This window comes from Ursus americanus, chromosome 9, assembly GCF_024610735.1.
Source record: "Ursus americanus isolate L20-20 chromosome 9, mUrsAme1.1.p, whole genome shotgun sequence".
NCBI lineage: Eukaryota > Metazoa > Chordata > Mammalia > Carnivora > Ursidae > Ursus > Ursus americanus.
The window spans coordinates 61,592,394-61,607,594 of record NC_142135.1 but is presented as its reverse complement, the minus strand read 5'-3'; the positions used below and the strand labels follow the sequence as shown (position 1 = coordinate 61,607,594).

The following is a 15,201-nucleotide window of genomic DNA, read 5'->3' as shown; positions in this document are numbered from 1 at the left end:
TATTTATAAAAATATTCTCAGTATATATAGCGTAGTATTCTTCCATGCCTTAATATATATATTCAGCAAGAACTGGGTACACTCTTTATCTTAGGAGTTGAAATGCAGTGTAATAAGCTAGAATATATGTGCTGCGAAGCGAGCATGCAGTGTAATGAGCCAGATTCTACAGCATTAAGTCATCAAGGTCGATGCTAAAACGTACCAAGGAAAGAGTGAGTGTGACTCATTAAAATTACTCATTTAGGAAGACTTTGGGCCAGAGGGCAGAGAATAACCATAACAATGTCTTCTTTCTAAACCTAATTTTGATCTGTTACTCCCTCTTTACCCAGCCCTGTCTAAGGTAAGGCTCACCTAGTTGCCTACCTCTGGACCCTTTGAGGACACTTAAAAGGAAAAGAGCAGACTGGAAAGGAATAAGGGAGTAATAGTCCAAATCAATCAGTAAACATAAAGGTCCTCACCATGGCCCCATGGCCCCCTGATTTAACCTTGCAACTACTGATTCACTGGTCATAGACATTTCAACAGTTGGATCCCTCTCAAGTCCTCAACTTTAAATAGATAGGGGCAAATCTTCAGTTCTAGAACTAACTGTTAGATGAGCAGCGTTAGAACCTGTGTCCTCTGACTCTTCCTTCAGTGTTTGTCAGAATCTAGAATCCAATATATCTGGTCCAGGTTCAGGCTTCTCTTCCACCGTTTGCCAGCTAATTGTGTTGCTTCAACATAAAGTATGGAGATGATGAGTGTCTATGTCATGGAGCTGCTAACGTTAAATAAATTTAGGTTTGTAAAGAACTTAGTGACTTGTTCAGCACAGAGTGTGTATTCCAGTGATGTTATCTGTGACGCTTGTCTATTCTCTTATTTTATTTTTTTCATTGCTTCTTTATTACATCAGGGACATATTTTATATTGTATTTTAAAACTCTTTTGAGGATAGAGTGCTCATTTTTCATCTTTTACTTTTAATTTGCTTGAAATCTATAGCCTTTCCTTTATGTCCTTATTCTAACGTATGATTCCTATAAATCATTCTCTCATATTTTCTTACAATCCCCACTTACACTTGATGTAGTGTCTTGTCTGTGGGGGAGGGGAAAGCGAAAATATGAGAAGTAAATCCAACTGAAGTTTTCTTTTGAATCTAGCTGTATTTTACACTTGATAGCATCAAAGAATTTTTCAAAGGGCTTTGTAGCAGATTATTTAGTGTACTTACTTTCTATAAGAAATAGAGTGTTCCTTTTGTAGAAATTTAATTGTTCATTTAATAGACAATATAGTGGTCCCAGCGGGGAAACATGTTTTCCAAAGGTCATTTTATGCAGAGGGCCCCAGTATTACGAACAAAATGCATCTCATGGTGTTTTGTACAAAATTTTTAAAGAAATATATAATAATCTTCTTGAAGATTAGAGTAAGGTCAACCTTCCCTAACAATATTAGAGGATAGAAGACCTTGCTCAGAAACAACCGAGAGGCTGCTATGAATTCCTCCCAATCCAAAAGCAACAATAACTCACCACGGCCTGAGAGCTTGGTTATTTCAGCAAAAGCGAGCTCCAGTCATAATACAAAGAAGCATGAGCTACTTCTATTTTTTTGTTTCATGCTCGGAAAATGTATTTATACCCTTTTCTTTTCCTTAGCTATCTTCCATTTTCAGGTGCCTTTTTTTTTTTTTTTTTGACAGACACCCATAATAAGGTGCTATTCAAAGCGAGCAAATACAGCCTTCTACACCAAAAAGTATATAATTAAGGATAAAGGATAAATTCGTTCTGTGACTTCTACTCCACCAATACGGAGATCACTTCATAGTGTATAACCTATTCCTAGTGGATGACCTAATTCATAATACTACTTTCAAGTTTCCCTAAAACAGACAATTGACATTTCTCCCACCCAGTGCTGGAATGCCTGCCTCTGTTATATTTCCGATGGCAGCACCAGCCTCTGCTGTCTGGCACAAATGCTGTATAGGGCTTTCTCCCGTGTTCTAGGCACAGCATTGCTCAAACTGCTCCAGCAGCTTTTTTTTATAAACTGTAAGTAAGTGCTACTGTACCTCACTTCAGACTCTGTCTAATGTGCCCTTGAAGTGCTGCTGACATTTATTTCATGATTAATTCATCATCTTTTGGAAAACACTTTTGTTTCCTGGGCATCTAGGGCTGTCCGTCAAAATGTATTGCACTGTGTTCGTTTGTCTTTGCTCTGTGCTGCACTTTATGATACTCATTTGTATTGTTACGATGTTCCGCCTTATCTCATGTTCTCTCCTTTTCACGGTTGCTCTCTGATCTCTGGCTTCCGTCTGTGGAGTGGCTCACTTCTTAGCGCCAAACTGGACATCCCTCACCGGTGTGTCGTAACGGCGGCTCACTCAGGCTCTCTTTTCCTTCATCTTCTTTTCCACGTAGCTTCCTTGAAAATACTTCTTTTCTCATTCAGGTTTTCCTTTTGATGTATTATTCTTTCAAAATTTCACTGAATAAATTCTAAAGTTAATCACATTCTTAAATTATTTTGATGTAGTGTTTGACAGATCTGTTCTTTATAACAAGCTTTTCATTGTTGTTCTTTGATGAAGTTCTCAACAGGTAGAATATATTAACTCTGTATTTCTTGTATGACTTTTAACAAAGACATTTCAACAAAGAAATTTCACAGTGCGTTGTCTTTTTCATAACAGTAAGCTGAGGGGTTGGGCACCAGGGTGGCTCAGTCGGTTAAACGGTCGACTCTTGATTTTAACTCAGGCCATGAACGCAGGTCGTGAGATGTAGCCCCAAGCCTGGCTCCAAGCTCAGCAGGGAGTCTGCTTGAGGATTCCCTCCTTCTCCCTCTGCCCCAACCTTGCTCACGCACTTGTTCTCTCTCTCTCTTTTAAAATTAATCAATAAATCTTCAAAAAAAAAAAACAAAAACACCCAGTAAACTAAGGAGAGAAGCTTCCATTTTACTGAAGTGCCTACACAATTCATAGCATGATGTAAGGCAGTTGACCAAAGATTCCTGTTTTAATCTCCACTGACACCCTGCAAGTAAGTTTGAACATAGTCTTTCTGTGGAAACTTGGAAACTCAAGCTCAGAGAAGTTAAGAAATTCATGCAAGTCATTCAACTATGAAGTGACTAAATGAGGATCCAGAACTAGTTTTGTCTGATCCCAGAGCCTGTTCCTTATTCAGCATATACCATGCACTAGCCGTGCCCAATTGAGGAAGTCTGTCGTGCGTGCCTTCTGGGTGCCCTTGTGAGGGCACGCACCCTGTTTCCTGTTTCTAGCCCAGTCAGTGTCTTTTACACAGTAGACTCTCAACACATATTTATGGAAAGAATGAATAAAAGTGTGAACACTATTGTTTTAACCAACCGTGGCATTGTCAAGTCATCTTGTCATCTTACCCTATTTTCTGACTGATTTTAGGACAGTGAAAATCCCAGATTCAGCTGAGGGACTTGGATTCCAGATCCGAGGATATGGCCCATCGGTTGTCCATGCAGTAGGAAGAGGTGAGAAATTCATTCTGCATGGCCAACAGCTTTTCAGCATGTTTGAATATTGCTTGCTGAACAAGAATATATTCAAAATGTGCATGGTGGTATTGTCATGAATTTTCTCAAGCATATTTTTACTAATATATTAGCTCAATGGCAGTACATTCCTACAACAATATTTTTAAAAAAGCTCTTAAAAATTGTAAGGCAGATTTATCACTGTTAAAAACCGATGACATGGATGGAACTAGAGGGCATTATGCTAAGCTAAGTCAGTCAGAGAACGATAAATACCATATGATTTCACTCATATGTGGAATTTAAGAAACAGATGAACATAGGGGAAGGGAAGAAAAAAATAAAATAGCATGAAAACTGAGAGGAAGACAAACCATAAGAGACTCTTAACTCTAGGAAAAAAAAATGAGGGCTGCTGGAGCTCTGGGAGGTGGGTGGAGGAATGGGGTAACTGGGTGATGGGCATTAGGGAGAGCACGTGATGTAATGAGATATGGGCGTTATATTCAACTGATGAATCACTAAGTTCTAGCTCTGAAACAAATAATACACTCTATGTTAATTAAATTGAATTTAAATAAGAAATTAAAAAAAAACCGATGAGAGAATGATGCCTCCCAATCTCACTTTTTTGCATGTTTCAGTTTAGCCAAAGGGTGTAACAATTTTAAGGTTGTCTGTTTGTATTTTTCTCTGGTGGCAAATGACTACATTTTTGTCAGTAACTCAAATATGTAAGTTTTCAGGTTTAAGAATTATCTGTGTGCTTTATAACCTGTTGCTATATGATTACTTCAAGTATTTTCTATAAATGAAGCATTTCATAAACCATAAAATGCATTTTAAATTAAATAATAAGATATTTATATTTTATGCTTTTTTGTTTGATAGGTAAATAAACCATTGATATCTCTTGTTATATGTATTTTAAATTTTATATTACGCTAACACTAGTAATAATTTAAGGGAATGAGTGTTAGATCGCACATAGTATATAACTTGCTGCTATAGAGAGAAATGTCATTATAAGCAAAGAGGCCATGTGTTTATCTTAACAAGAGACATACATGTTCTTCATTACTAAGAAACATAAAATGTAAAGTATCTTAATATGATCACCCAAATATTAGTCTGGAAAATTCTGAGAGAGCATTATTATCAGAATCAAATATATCAAGAACATACTAGCTAGGCCTTTATTAGATTATAAAATTGCCTTCATTAGGGTATATATGACAAAAAGGAACCTTATTTCAAAAACTTGTCCTTTTCTCAGATGTTTAAAACATATAGACTAATAGACATTTAAAACCTTTCCAATAACTCATTAATATTATAAAACTGAAATGGGATATACTTCATACTGAAAGGGGATAGTCGACACATCCAAGATCTTCATTTTCACTAAACAGAAGAGAGTAAGTCACATTATCAGTACTGTAAAATAACCGAAAACCTGAGTGAATCACGTTGTGCTTCTGTCCTATTACAGTGTCATTTAAAGAGCCGGGTTCTGTCTTTGGAACGTAGTTGTAGGGTAGGCCCAAATCTGGTTCCCATGCTCTTTGCTTCTGAAGAGTAAAAGACAGAAATGCTGAGGTGCTTTTCCTTTCAGATGCATATTAAATAAAAAGATACCGTTCTGTGGTTTCTATTTGCACTATAATTTTGCTATAAGAAAGGAAAACTTCTTTCCCTTTGTATTCCTCAGTCCCTTCCCATGGCCACATACTAGAATATATCTATAACTGAAATTTCACCTTTGGAATCTAAAATTCTAATATGCTGATTTCTTACTGTAGTCTCATCACAATGATATTCTCAGCTTGTTAATTTTTTATTTTTTTTTGTTTTTTTAAATTAATTTGGGACCTCCAGGTTCTGGTTCCTTCTCTTTTTCCCCTGAAGACTCCCTTTCTTAGCCAGCCTTATCCCCCTGGTAGGTCACCTCAGTCATTCTTGCCAGCATCACCAAGGTTCTCTTGTCCTTATTCTTCACGTGCACCACGTCACCTCTTTTTAGCTTTGGATCAACTTAACCATACTTTTTGCTTTTTCTCCTAAGTAAGTAGGAAAAAAAACTGTCATAGATGTGGAATTAGTGTCATCCCAGTTCACTGTCCTTTTACTGGGCCTGTCTAACTACTCAGCAATCTTTTCATGTCTCTGATCACCTCCCTCTTTTTCTCCTCATAATTCCCTCCAGTCTCCCAAGATGAACTTCCTTTTTCACCTCACAGACAAATTCAGGGTCCTAGGTATGAAACCCTCAGAGTCCCACACCTTTTTCTTTTTTTTTTTTTTTTAAAGATTTTATTTATTTATTTGACAGATAGAGAGACAGGCAGCGAGAGAGGGAACACAAGCAGGGGGAGTGGGAGAGGAAGAAGCAGGCTCCCAGCAGAGCAGGGAGCCCGATGCAGGGCTCAATCCCAGGACTCTGGGATCACGCCCTGAGCCAAAGGCAGACTCTTAATGACTGAGCCACCCAGGCGCCCCTCCCACACCTTTTTCTTCACATTCACACCTTTTGCTGGCTCTACCACATCACCAGCTTTCTCCCACCCTAGAGGAAGAGGCCTTTTTTTTCCTTTTTAGAGTTCAAGGTGAATTTCTCTATAAGTGTTCTAGATGTCATCCCTTTGGACACCTTCTCTGGAGTGTTAATGCTGTCAGGTATCCCCTTCCAGAACTGCAGCCTTCTTTCTTCATTGGATTATTGTAGTACAGGCTGTGAACATGCTCAGTTCTTTCCCAATGAAACAAACAGAGAAACAAAATGATCTTAAACTAGAACAGCAAACACAGAACCGTTCCCTTTTCCTTGTTTTCCCATGTAGAGCCTTGCTACTCAAAATGTGATCCATGGACATATAGCATTGGCATTGCCTGGGATCTGGTTAGAAATGCAGTATCTTAGGACCCACCCAGGATATACCGACTCAGAATCTACATTTCAACGAGATCCTCAGATGAGTCGTAAGCACATCCAAGATTGATAAGCTCAGCTCTAGAATAGTGCTGTAATAACTTTTATTTTGTCATGACCAAACTTCCTGAGATGCTGTCTGTATTTTCAGCTGCACTTCTTCACTTCCTATTCGAGTTTTAGGCCAGTGCCAGAAATATCTCTCCCCATCTCCCACCCATGTCTCCAGAGTCTGTCTTATAAGAGTTATCATGGACTTGACTGGAAAGTACTATGGACATTGATAACATTTCTATTAGTTGGGCTTTCTTTGGCATTTGTTTAAACTGACTACTCCTGTTTGCTGAAAACATTCATCTCCTGATTTCTGAGATGGCACTTTTCAGAGTTTTCTTCTACCCCTCCCTTCATTTATCGACCCCTTAACTGTTGGCTCCCTCTTCTCTCTTGTTTCTCTTCTTGCTTCTTGTTCTCTGTGAGAAATCTTATTGATCCTCTTGCTGGAGATTTTTAAATATCTGTCTCCAGCTCAGACCTCAGCATTATCTCTAATTGAACTTCCCATCTATTCTCTGAACTTGCTTTGCTTTCTGTATTCTCTTTATTTAAATGACTATCTACTCAGCCACTGAGTCCAAAGGCAGAGGAGTGATCCTTGGGGACTGTAGCCTCTTCACAAACTCTGTCATCAAACATCAAATACTTGATCTCATTTTTCGCTTTTGTAACAAATGCGACTTTAGTTCTAGCCCAGAAACCTGCAGTAGATGCTTGCTGTGATTTTGATTTTTGACTTAAACGCCAATGATCCATCCTCTGTTTTGGGGGGGTCATGGCACTTGTCTGCTTAAAATTCTTAAATACTTTCTCTCATGCATATATAGTAAGGTTAAGGTCTTAAGACTTCACCTAAAGTATGCAAGGACTTCACAACCTGGCTCTGCTTGGCTCTCCAGGATCTTCACCCACCACTCCCATTTTAAGCTCTCACCAACTGCTCACATGCTCCCAGATGTCCAGGTTATTTCTTCACTCAGTGCCTTTTTTCAGGCTATTCTTGATATGGGGAGTGTCCCTTTTCCCTCCAAGACCTGCTTCAGTCCAGAAAAACCACTTAGTTTTTTTTTTTTTTTTAAGATTTTATTTATTTATTTGACAGAGATAGAGACAGCCAGCGAGAGAGGGAACACAAGCAGGGGGAGTGGGAGAGGAAGAAGCAGGCTCATAGCGGAGGTGCCTGATGCGGGGCTCAATCCCAGGACTCTGGGATCACTCCCTGAGCCGAAGGTAGATGCTTAACCACTGAGCCACCCAGGCGCCCCACCACTTAGTATTTCTGGGAGTGAATTTTAGTGAGAAAAATATGTATATACTGTCTTCTTGAATATAAATTATGCTCTCTAAGATGTTTAATAATTCCTTCATGGGAGAAATTGCTTACGAAAGAAGGCTCTTCTAACATAATCTTTATAATCACTTATATTATTATATTCATTGTATTTATTAATGGTGCTATGTAAATGTTGATTTGCTCAGAATATCAAATAATAATGACTGAAAGTTTCTGAAAATCTTAACTCACTAATAGGATATTTCACTTGCATATTTAATTCTATATCTGTGCAAATAAATGATGGACAGTTGATGTTATCCGATTAATTTTATTCTCCACCAATTCTGTGGTTCCTGACCCTTTGTAGATATCCTGAGCACTTATTTTACTTAGCAAATCCAGTCTACTTGTAGTTGGTAATTGACTTGATTTTTTTTTCCTTAAGAATTTCTTTTAACTGTTTGCATTTAAAAAAATGAAACTGATTATAGAATTGATGAATCATTATGTTGTACACCTGAAACTAATATAATGCTGTATGTTAATTATACTTGAATATAAAAAGTAAATTAAAAAAGAAGACTGAAATTTACAAGCTATTGTAAATTTCAAAAATGTCCTTGTAATAAATGTTACTAAGAAAAATGATAGTGAATACTATTTTAATATTTAGAGATTTTATAGACTAAAGAAAGATAAATAAGGCATACATTTCTGGCTTTCCGTTTTGCCATTATATATGCATATGTAGAAAATTAAGACTGACTAGACATTTGAGAAGGGAAATAACTGATTAGCATTATAAAGGTCACTTTACAATATCCCTTCAAACTCATTCTTAGGAAGATGGGAGCATATTCTGTTAATCACAGTTTGAATGGCCAGATGAAAAGTAGAAAAGTGTTGAGAGGGCATTGCTATCAGAACCAAATTTATCAAGAACATACTAGCTAGATCTCTATTATATTTTAAAATTGCTTTCCTTGTTGCATATGTGATAAAAATGAATCTCATTCCTCAAATTTTTGGCAATTTTCTCATTTGTATTTGAAGGAACTGTGGCTGCAGCGGCTGGTCTTCACCCTGGACAGTGTATTATCAAAGTAAATGGAATCAATGTCAGCAAAGAGACCCATGCCAGTGTTATTGCACACGTTACAGCCTGCAGGAAATACAGAAGACCAATGAAGGTAAATTGTCCTGCAGCTTACCCAGATCTCATTGCAAACTTGCATAGAAAGCCTAGAGGACAACACAAGATAGTGCCAGGGATGTCTGTGGTTTCTACTTCTAGGTTCACATTTAAGCAAGACATTGTAAGTCTCGTGATGATTGTTTTATCTGCATAATTATTTATAATCAATTATGCTTAAATGATTGCAGCTTATTGTTACAGTATTATCACCGGTTTAAAAAGTGCTCTGGGTATTTTCATTTGCATTGTGATATGAGTTTTCAAAGACCTAACTGTTTACCAAATTGAAATCCAAAGGTTTGAATTGTTTTCTTGACTCTTGCAAATGCTTTAGGATATATAGTGGTCATTGTGTGTCTGCGTGGGTTTTATAGGGTCTGTGATTGAGTTTTGGATATATTTATTTAAGTAACTGGATTTAGCTCTTAAAAGAAAATACCAAAATGTAGTTGTCATTACTTAAAATTCTAAGCATTATCCTCTGATTAAATTTCAAGTGCTGTAGAAAAATAAAATGAGAATCCTAATTTATAAGCAAAGCTTAGCCCATGATGTACAAATGAATATTGGGCTATAGGGGAAAATTCTCTCAAATCAATCAACTGAACGTAAAAGGAACTTTAGAGGAGAGGCTTTGTATTTTTTCCTTCATACATAGCCAAGTACTCTTCTGGATTTGAGAATATGTATGACTTTATGTCCAAACCAGAGAGAGGAGTGGTTATTTTCTCATAGGCCCGGACTGACATCCTGCAAAATACTGAACCTACAAGAAAATAGCTCATCAATTTTGCTTATTGATAAGGTCAGACTAGCAAAGCAAATTGGAATTCATGCATAGACTCATAGGTTATTTAGGTTGATAATGGTTTAATAAATATTTATTGAAATGTATTATTAAATGAATTTTTTAAAAAGACACGTCTGAAATGATCAAACCTTTTCCCTTTAATTGGAATTTTGGTAAATAGCCAAATTGATTTGAATTTCATTTCTTTTCATTTTCCTTGACTGCCTTCTCAGAGAGGAGTTGGTTAGTGAAATGATTAAGATACGCAATAAACAGGGACGCTGGGGGGCTCAGTCGGTCATGTGTCTGCCTTCGGCTCAGGTCATGATCCAAGGCTCCTCAGATGAGTCCAGCATTGGGCTCCCTGCTCAGCGGGGAGCCTGCTTTTCCCTCTTCCTCTGCCCCTCCCCCTGCTTGTGCTCTCTGCCTGTCGAATATAAATAGATCTTTTTAAAAATTTAAATTCTTTTAGCCCACATATAGTACATATTAGTCTCAGATGTAGTGTTCAACAATATATCAGTTGCATATAACACCCAAATAAAAAAATCTTTTAAAAAAAAAAGAAAAGCAAAAAATAGAAAAAAAATCACGAAGTGAGTAACCTGCTCTATCACATATCCATTGCCACAAAGCAGACTGTCCCAAAACTTAGTGGCTTAAAACAACAGTGACTGATTATTTCTCTTGATTCTGCGGGAAGGCACTGATGTGGCAAAGTTGTGCTGGGACCGCTTGGGCTCTGCAACTACCCGCCCTCGTGTTCGCTCACTCCAGTTTTTCCACATGGCCTCCCTTTCCAGTCTAGCAGATTGTCCTTCCTGCACAGTGTCTACATTTGAAGAGGATAAAGCAATTGACTCTATTTATATCATCCCTTTGGAAAAATCAGATCCCATGACCAAGTCTTGGGTCAGTGCGGGAAGGAGCTGCACAGAGGTGTGGTTCCTTAGGGGCCACAACAGGTTACCAAGGTGTATTTGAATGTTCAAATGTTAACTCACATTTTAATGATGGATAGCAATATAATAATCAAACACAATTGTGAAGTTAATACAAGAGAAAAATGGATAATGTAAATTATATCACACTCCAGTAGTGCAATTCAGTTTATCATCTGACCTAGGAAAGGTATAAACTTTAAAGTAAGGAATGCAGACCTGAAAGCATTTACTTGGTGGCCACTTCCTCTTTCTCATTTATTTAAATAAGCCTGCAACTGCTATTTTAATTAAAATATAGGATGACTTATGATATGGAAGGATTAAAAAATAGTTACATCACTTGGGAACCCAATGAAATGAAAGATGTTCTTCAAATTTTCATATTGGTTTGATTCAAAAAAGCATTAATTGTATTAAATATATGTGTCAGGAGAGCATTTAAGTGATTTGTATAGTGATAGATGACTGATTCTTCAGAAAACTGTCCTTCTGGCATTTATTTATTTAAAAATGTAATTTATAATTTAAGATATACTTGAGGCATTTAAGTAAGACACTTGGGAAAAACAGCCTATTTAAAAACATCTTTGGAAGATAAAATTTCAAGCTTAAAAAAAGTCAGTTTGCTAAATAATATAATTGCCATTGACTTTTTATTAGTTTCTGATGTTGATTTTCTTTCTCTCTCAAATTTTTTCATCTTTAAATAAACTGGAAGAATAAATAAGATTGTCAACTCTCCTGAAGCAGGTTTGTGAAATGGATATGCCTTTTTAGAAGCATTAATACCTCTGAGGTTTCTTTCCCTCTCCTCATTCCAGCAAGATTCCATACAGTGGGTTTATAATAGCATTGAGAGCGCCCAAGAAGACCTTCAGAAGTCTAACTCCAAACCCCCCGGAGATGAAGTAGGGGATGCTTTTGACTGCAAAGTAGAAGGTGGGTTCCTTCTTTTTCTCCTCATTTGCTTATAGTAGTATTCTTTTTCAGTATGCCTGTGCCTAGTCCCAATTATTGAAAATCTTGTGTGCTCAAACCACTTTCTTCAGTCATTATCACCAAATAGACGTTATGTCAAATATGTAAGGAGTACTAGCTAGTGACTAACATGTCATAGCTACTACGCTTTGTTAGGCACTTTAAGTGTTTTACATGGGTTATCTCATAAAGTCATCAAAAAGGAAATCTCTCAATAGTGTTGTTGTCATCATCCTTATTTTATGAAAGAAGAAATTAAGGCTTATTAGCTTAAGGGATTTGCCCAAGCCAGTAAATGGTAGAATGTGGGTTCAAACCCAAGTTATAATGTGTTTCCCTGTTTTGAGTTTAAATGTTGTGTAGACTTCCTAATACAATGTGGTTCACAGCCCAGCAGCTGCAGTATCACCTGGAGAGAGGCAGATCTCAGCCCCACCCCAGACCTGTTGAAACAGGGTCTCCATTTTAACAAGATCTGATCTGTATGTGCACTAAAATTTGAAGGCCAAGTTTAGAAAGTCTGTAGTCCCTTTGAAAATACTTCCTTGATTCAAGTAACCTTTACTGTATTCTAACATTAATTGTAATGAAAGAGACAAACTAATAATATAAAAATGGGAGAAAGAGTGCTTTTGATAAGGACTCATATCATTTCCATTTTCTTAGTGAAGCAACCGGCAGATTGCTGTATTCTGCGGCTTCTTCACCAAGGGTAAAGGGACGAAGACAATTAATCTTTTGTTTGTATTTGACAAATACCTTGAATTATTGTTTCAACACTTTTTCACAGAAGTCCTTGAATCCTCTCTTAACTTTTTTCTGGTATCTTTCCATTTGTATTATTATTGGATAACTCTGGATATTTTTATTGTACTAGTAGTTTCCTCCAGACCAGCACAGTTACATAATCCCCTATACACACTGATCATAAGTGGGGACATTCAGCAAAAGCTGTCTTCCCTCCACTCCCAGAAGGCCACTGGGTAGGAGCCACTAAGCTCATAGACCATATTAGAAATATTTCAACCACGCTGGAACACCAAGGTTGTTATGACATATCACCTTTCTTTTCTTTTTTTTTTTTTTTTAAAGATTTTATTTATTTATTTGACAGAGATAGAGACAGCCAGTGAGAGAGGGAACACAAGCAGGGGGAGTGGGAGAGGAAGAAGCAGGCTCATAGCAGAGGAGCCTGATGTGGGGCTCAATCCCAGAACGCCGGGATCATGCCCTGAGCCGAAGGCAGACGCTTAACCGCTGTGCCACCCAGGCACCCCCGACATATCACCTTTCTTAATTATTTAAACTAGAACAATTCTCAGGACCTTATCTTGATGTCTTTATTCCTCATTTAGAGTTAGCTTTTTTTGTTTATCGTCATTAATGCTACAGTGAAATGAGATGCTCTGATAATTTATTTCTAGCTATTCTGGGACTCAATTATTTTAAGATAAAGCATTATTCTGCTTTTGCCTATTTTACATTTACTGTTTCTGCCATTCTAGGACTTAATCGTTTTTAATTAACTAATACTCTACTTTTGCTAATTTAATATTAGCTGTTAGGTTTCTCAATCATTTCCTGCTTGAGATTTTAGGTGTTTTTATGCCAGCTGACTGATTGTAGGCCAAAAACCGATAGGAAGACAGTCTAGATGAAAATGTTATTACAGCAAACAATGACAGATTTTCTCGATGAGCTATCCACAGAAGATGCTGTTTGGGAAAATTCATGCATTCCGTCTGCGGAGAAAATGATTGTTGCATCTCCTTTCTGCTTCTTTCGGCTTTATATGTTTTTTCTGCTTTGAACAAATATTCATTCGATGTTTGAGGCAGTTTTAGGAGCCCTGACTTCAAGTCATGCATGCTTCTAATAAAAAAAATATAAAGTTGTATGTATAATGTTTATAATGGTATAAATAGACATACATATGGTCCTTAGATCAAAATGGATGTGCAAAGACTAGTCATGTTAGAGTGGTGAGATTTGGATCACTCGAACATATGTTTTTTTAGGTGTTCTTGTTTTTAAAAATGTTAACGAGAACATCAGATTTAGCCATCCTTTAAAGAAATCTTTAAAAATTATTCGGAGAGACTCAAATCCTTTGAAGAGACTATCAAACCCTTCCTGAATTTGCTGAATTAAATCTGTCTTTGTTCCAGAGGTAATTGACAAGTTTAACACCATGGCCATCATCGACGGGAAGAAAGAGCACGTGAGCCTGACAGTAGATAACGTGCACCTGGAATATGGTGTCGTGTATGAGTATGACAGCACAGCTGGGATAAAGTGCAACGTGGTGGAGAAGATGATCGAGCCCAAAGGTTTCTTCAGTCTCACTGCCAAGGTATGAGTGATCCCAGGAAAATAAGGGATTTTGTTCTAAATAAAGTCACTGATGCCCTCCCCCAACTCCACTTTGAATAGCTGTATACGCTTCAGCTGTCAGCTCATTCAACTTTCTCTTCTTTTTTTCCCCCCATTACTCGGTATGCGTACAACCTTCCTTTTTATTGATCTCTTTTGGAGTACAGTGTAAAGTTAGATGGGACTCTTGCCCAGGCAAATGTGAGTTGATTTGGCAAAGGCTTCTCTGCATTTCGTTAAGTTTGCTGCATCTGTTGATTCAGTCTCATGAATACCTTTCAGATGGTTTTCATGACAGGTGGTGCTTTTTTAAATGTAGATAATCCTCTGAAAAGTATTTGAAGTCATGAAATGTATTATAAGAAACTTCAAATTCTGCAAGTCTCATGTTTATTTCATAAAATTTCACAAAGCGTAGAGATCCATTTGTGAATAGGCCCTCAGACTTTTATGTAATTCTTGGTTGGGAAGGATATCACCCTTAGTCATTAGACTAAACCAAGATAGAGAAGGAAGAAGGGAGTTTTCATCCAAATGGATAAAACGTAGTAAGTGAGAGGTGACCCTGTGCTTGCTTTTCATGATCCTTCCGCTAGGTAAATCAGAACTCCTGTTGGACCCTCCCCAGGTCTGAGCTTTATTATTTCATCTGCTTTGCTATCACCCTATGAGGATTCAGGTATTACAAGTAAGAAATATGACATATAGCTTCACTACTTCTATTTTTTCATGTTAACCCTTGTTTCGTGTATGAGTGGTTGAGATAGATTTAGCACTTAGAGCCTGTATTTTTTAAAATTTTAGTTGGAGAAAATACTATAGAAACCCAAATGCACTATTTCAAAAATTATTTTATGTTTTTGTTTTATATTCTTATAGATTTATAAATACAAACTGTCTAAGTGTTGTAAATATTTCCATTTTACACATGAAGAAAAGAAATTCAAAGAAATTAAGAAATTTAACCAAGATCACACGGCTAATGATGAAGTGAGCTCTCCTATCTAGAGTAGCCATTAAACAAAAACTCACACTTTATATTCTGTAAGACAGGGAAGTGGAGATGGTGAGGGAGCTCCAATAAACATGGCATCTATCCATGTATCCCTCATCCCATATTATAAAAAT

At 37.1% G+C, this 15,201-nt stretch overlaps 1 protein-coding gene across 2 annotated transcripts in view; it reads left to right on the top strand.

Moving 5' to 3' along the window:
• The window catches only part of PREX2 (phosphatidylinositol-3,4,5-trisphosphate dependent Rac exchange factor 2), a 274,481-nt gene that overhangs the window by 135,304 nt on the left and 123,976 nt on the right, over positions 1–15,201 (top strand). For both annotated transcript variants that reach the window (XM_045810140.2, XM_087864839.1), the window contains 4 exons: positions 3,443–3,528; positions 8,847–8,983; positions 11,544–11,661; positions 13,869–14,053. In XM_045810140.2, coding sequence (XP_045666096.1) covers positions 3,443–3,528; positions 8,847–8,983; positions 11,544–11,661; positions 13,869–14,053 — 526 coding nt within the window. The remainder of the gene's footprint in view (positions 1–3,442; positions 3,529–8,846; positions 8,984–11,543; positions 11,662–13,868; positions 14,054–15,201) is intronic.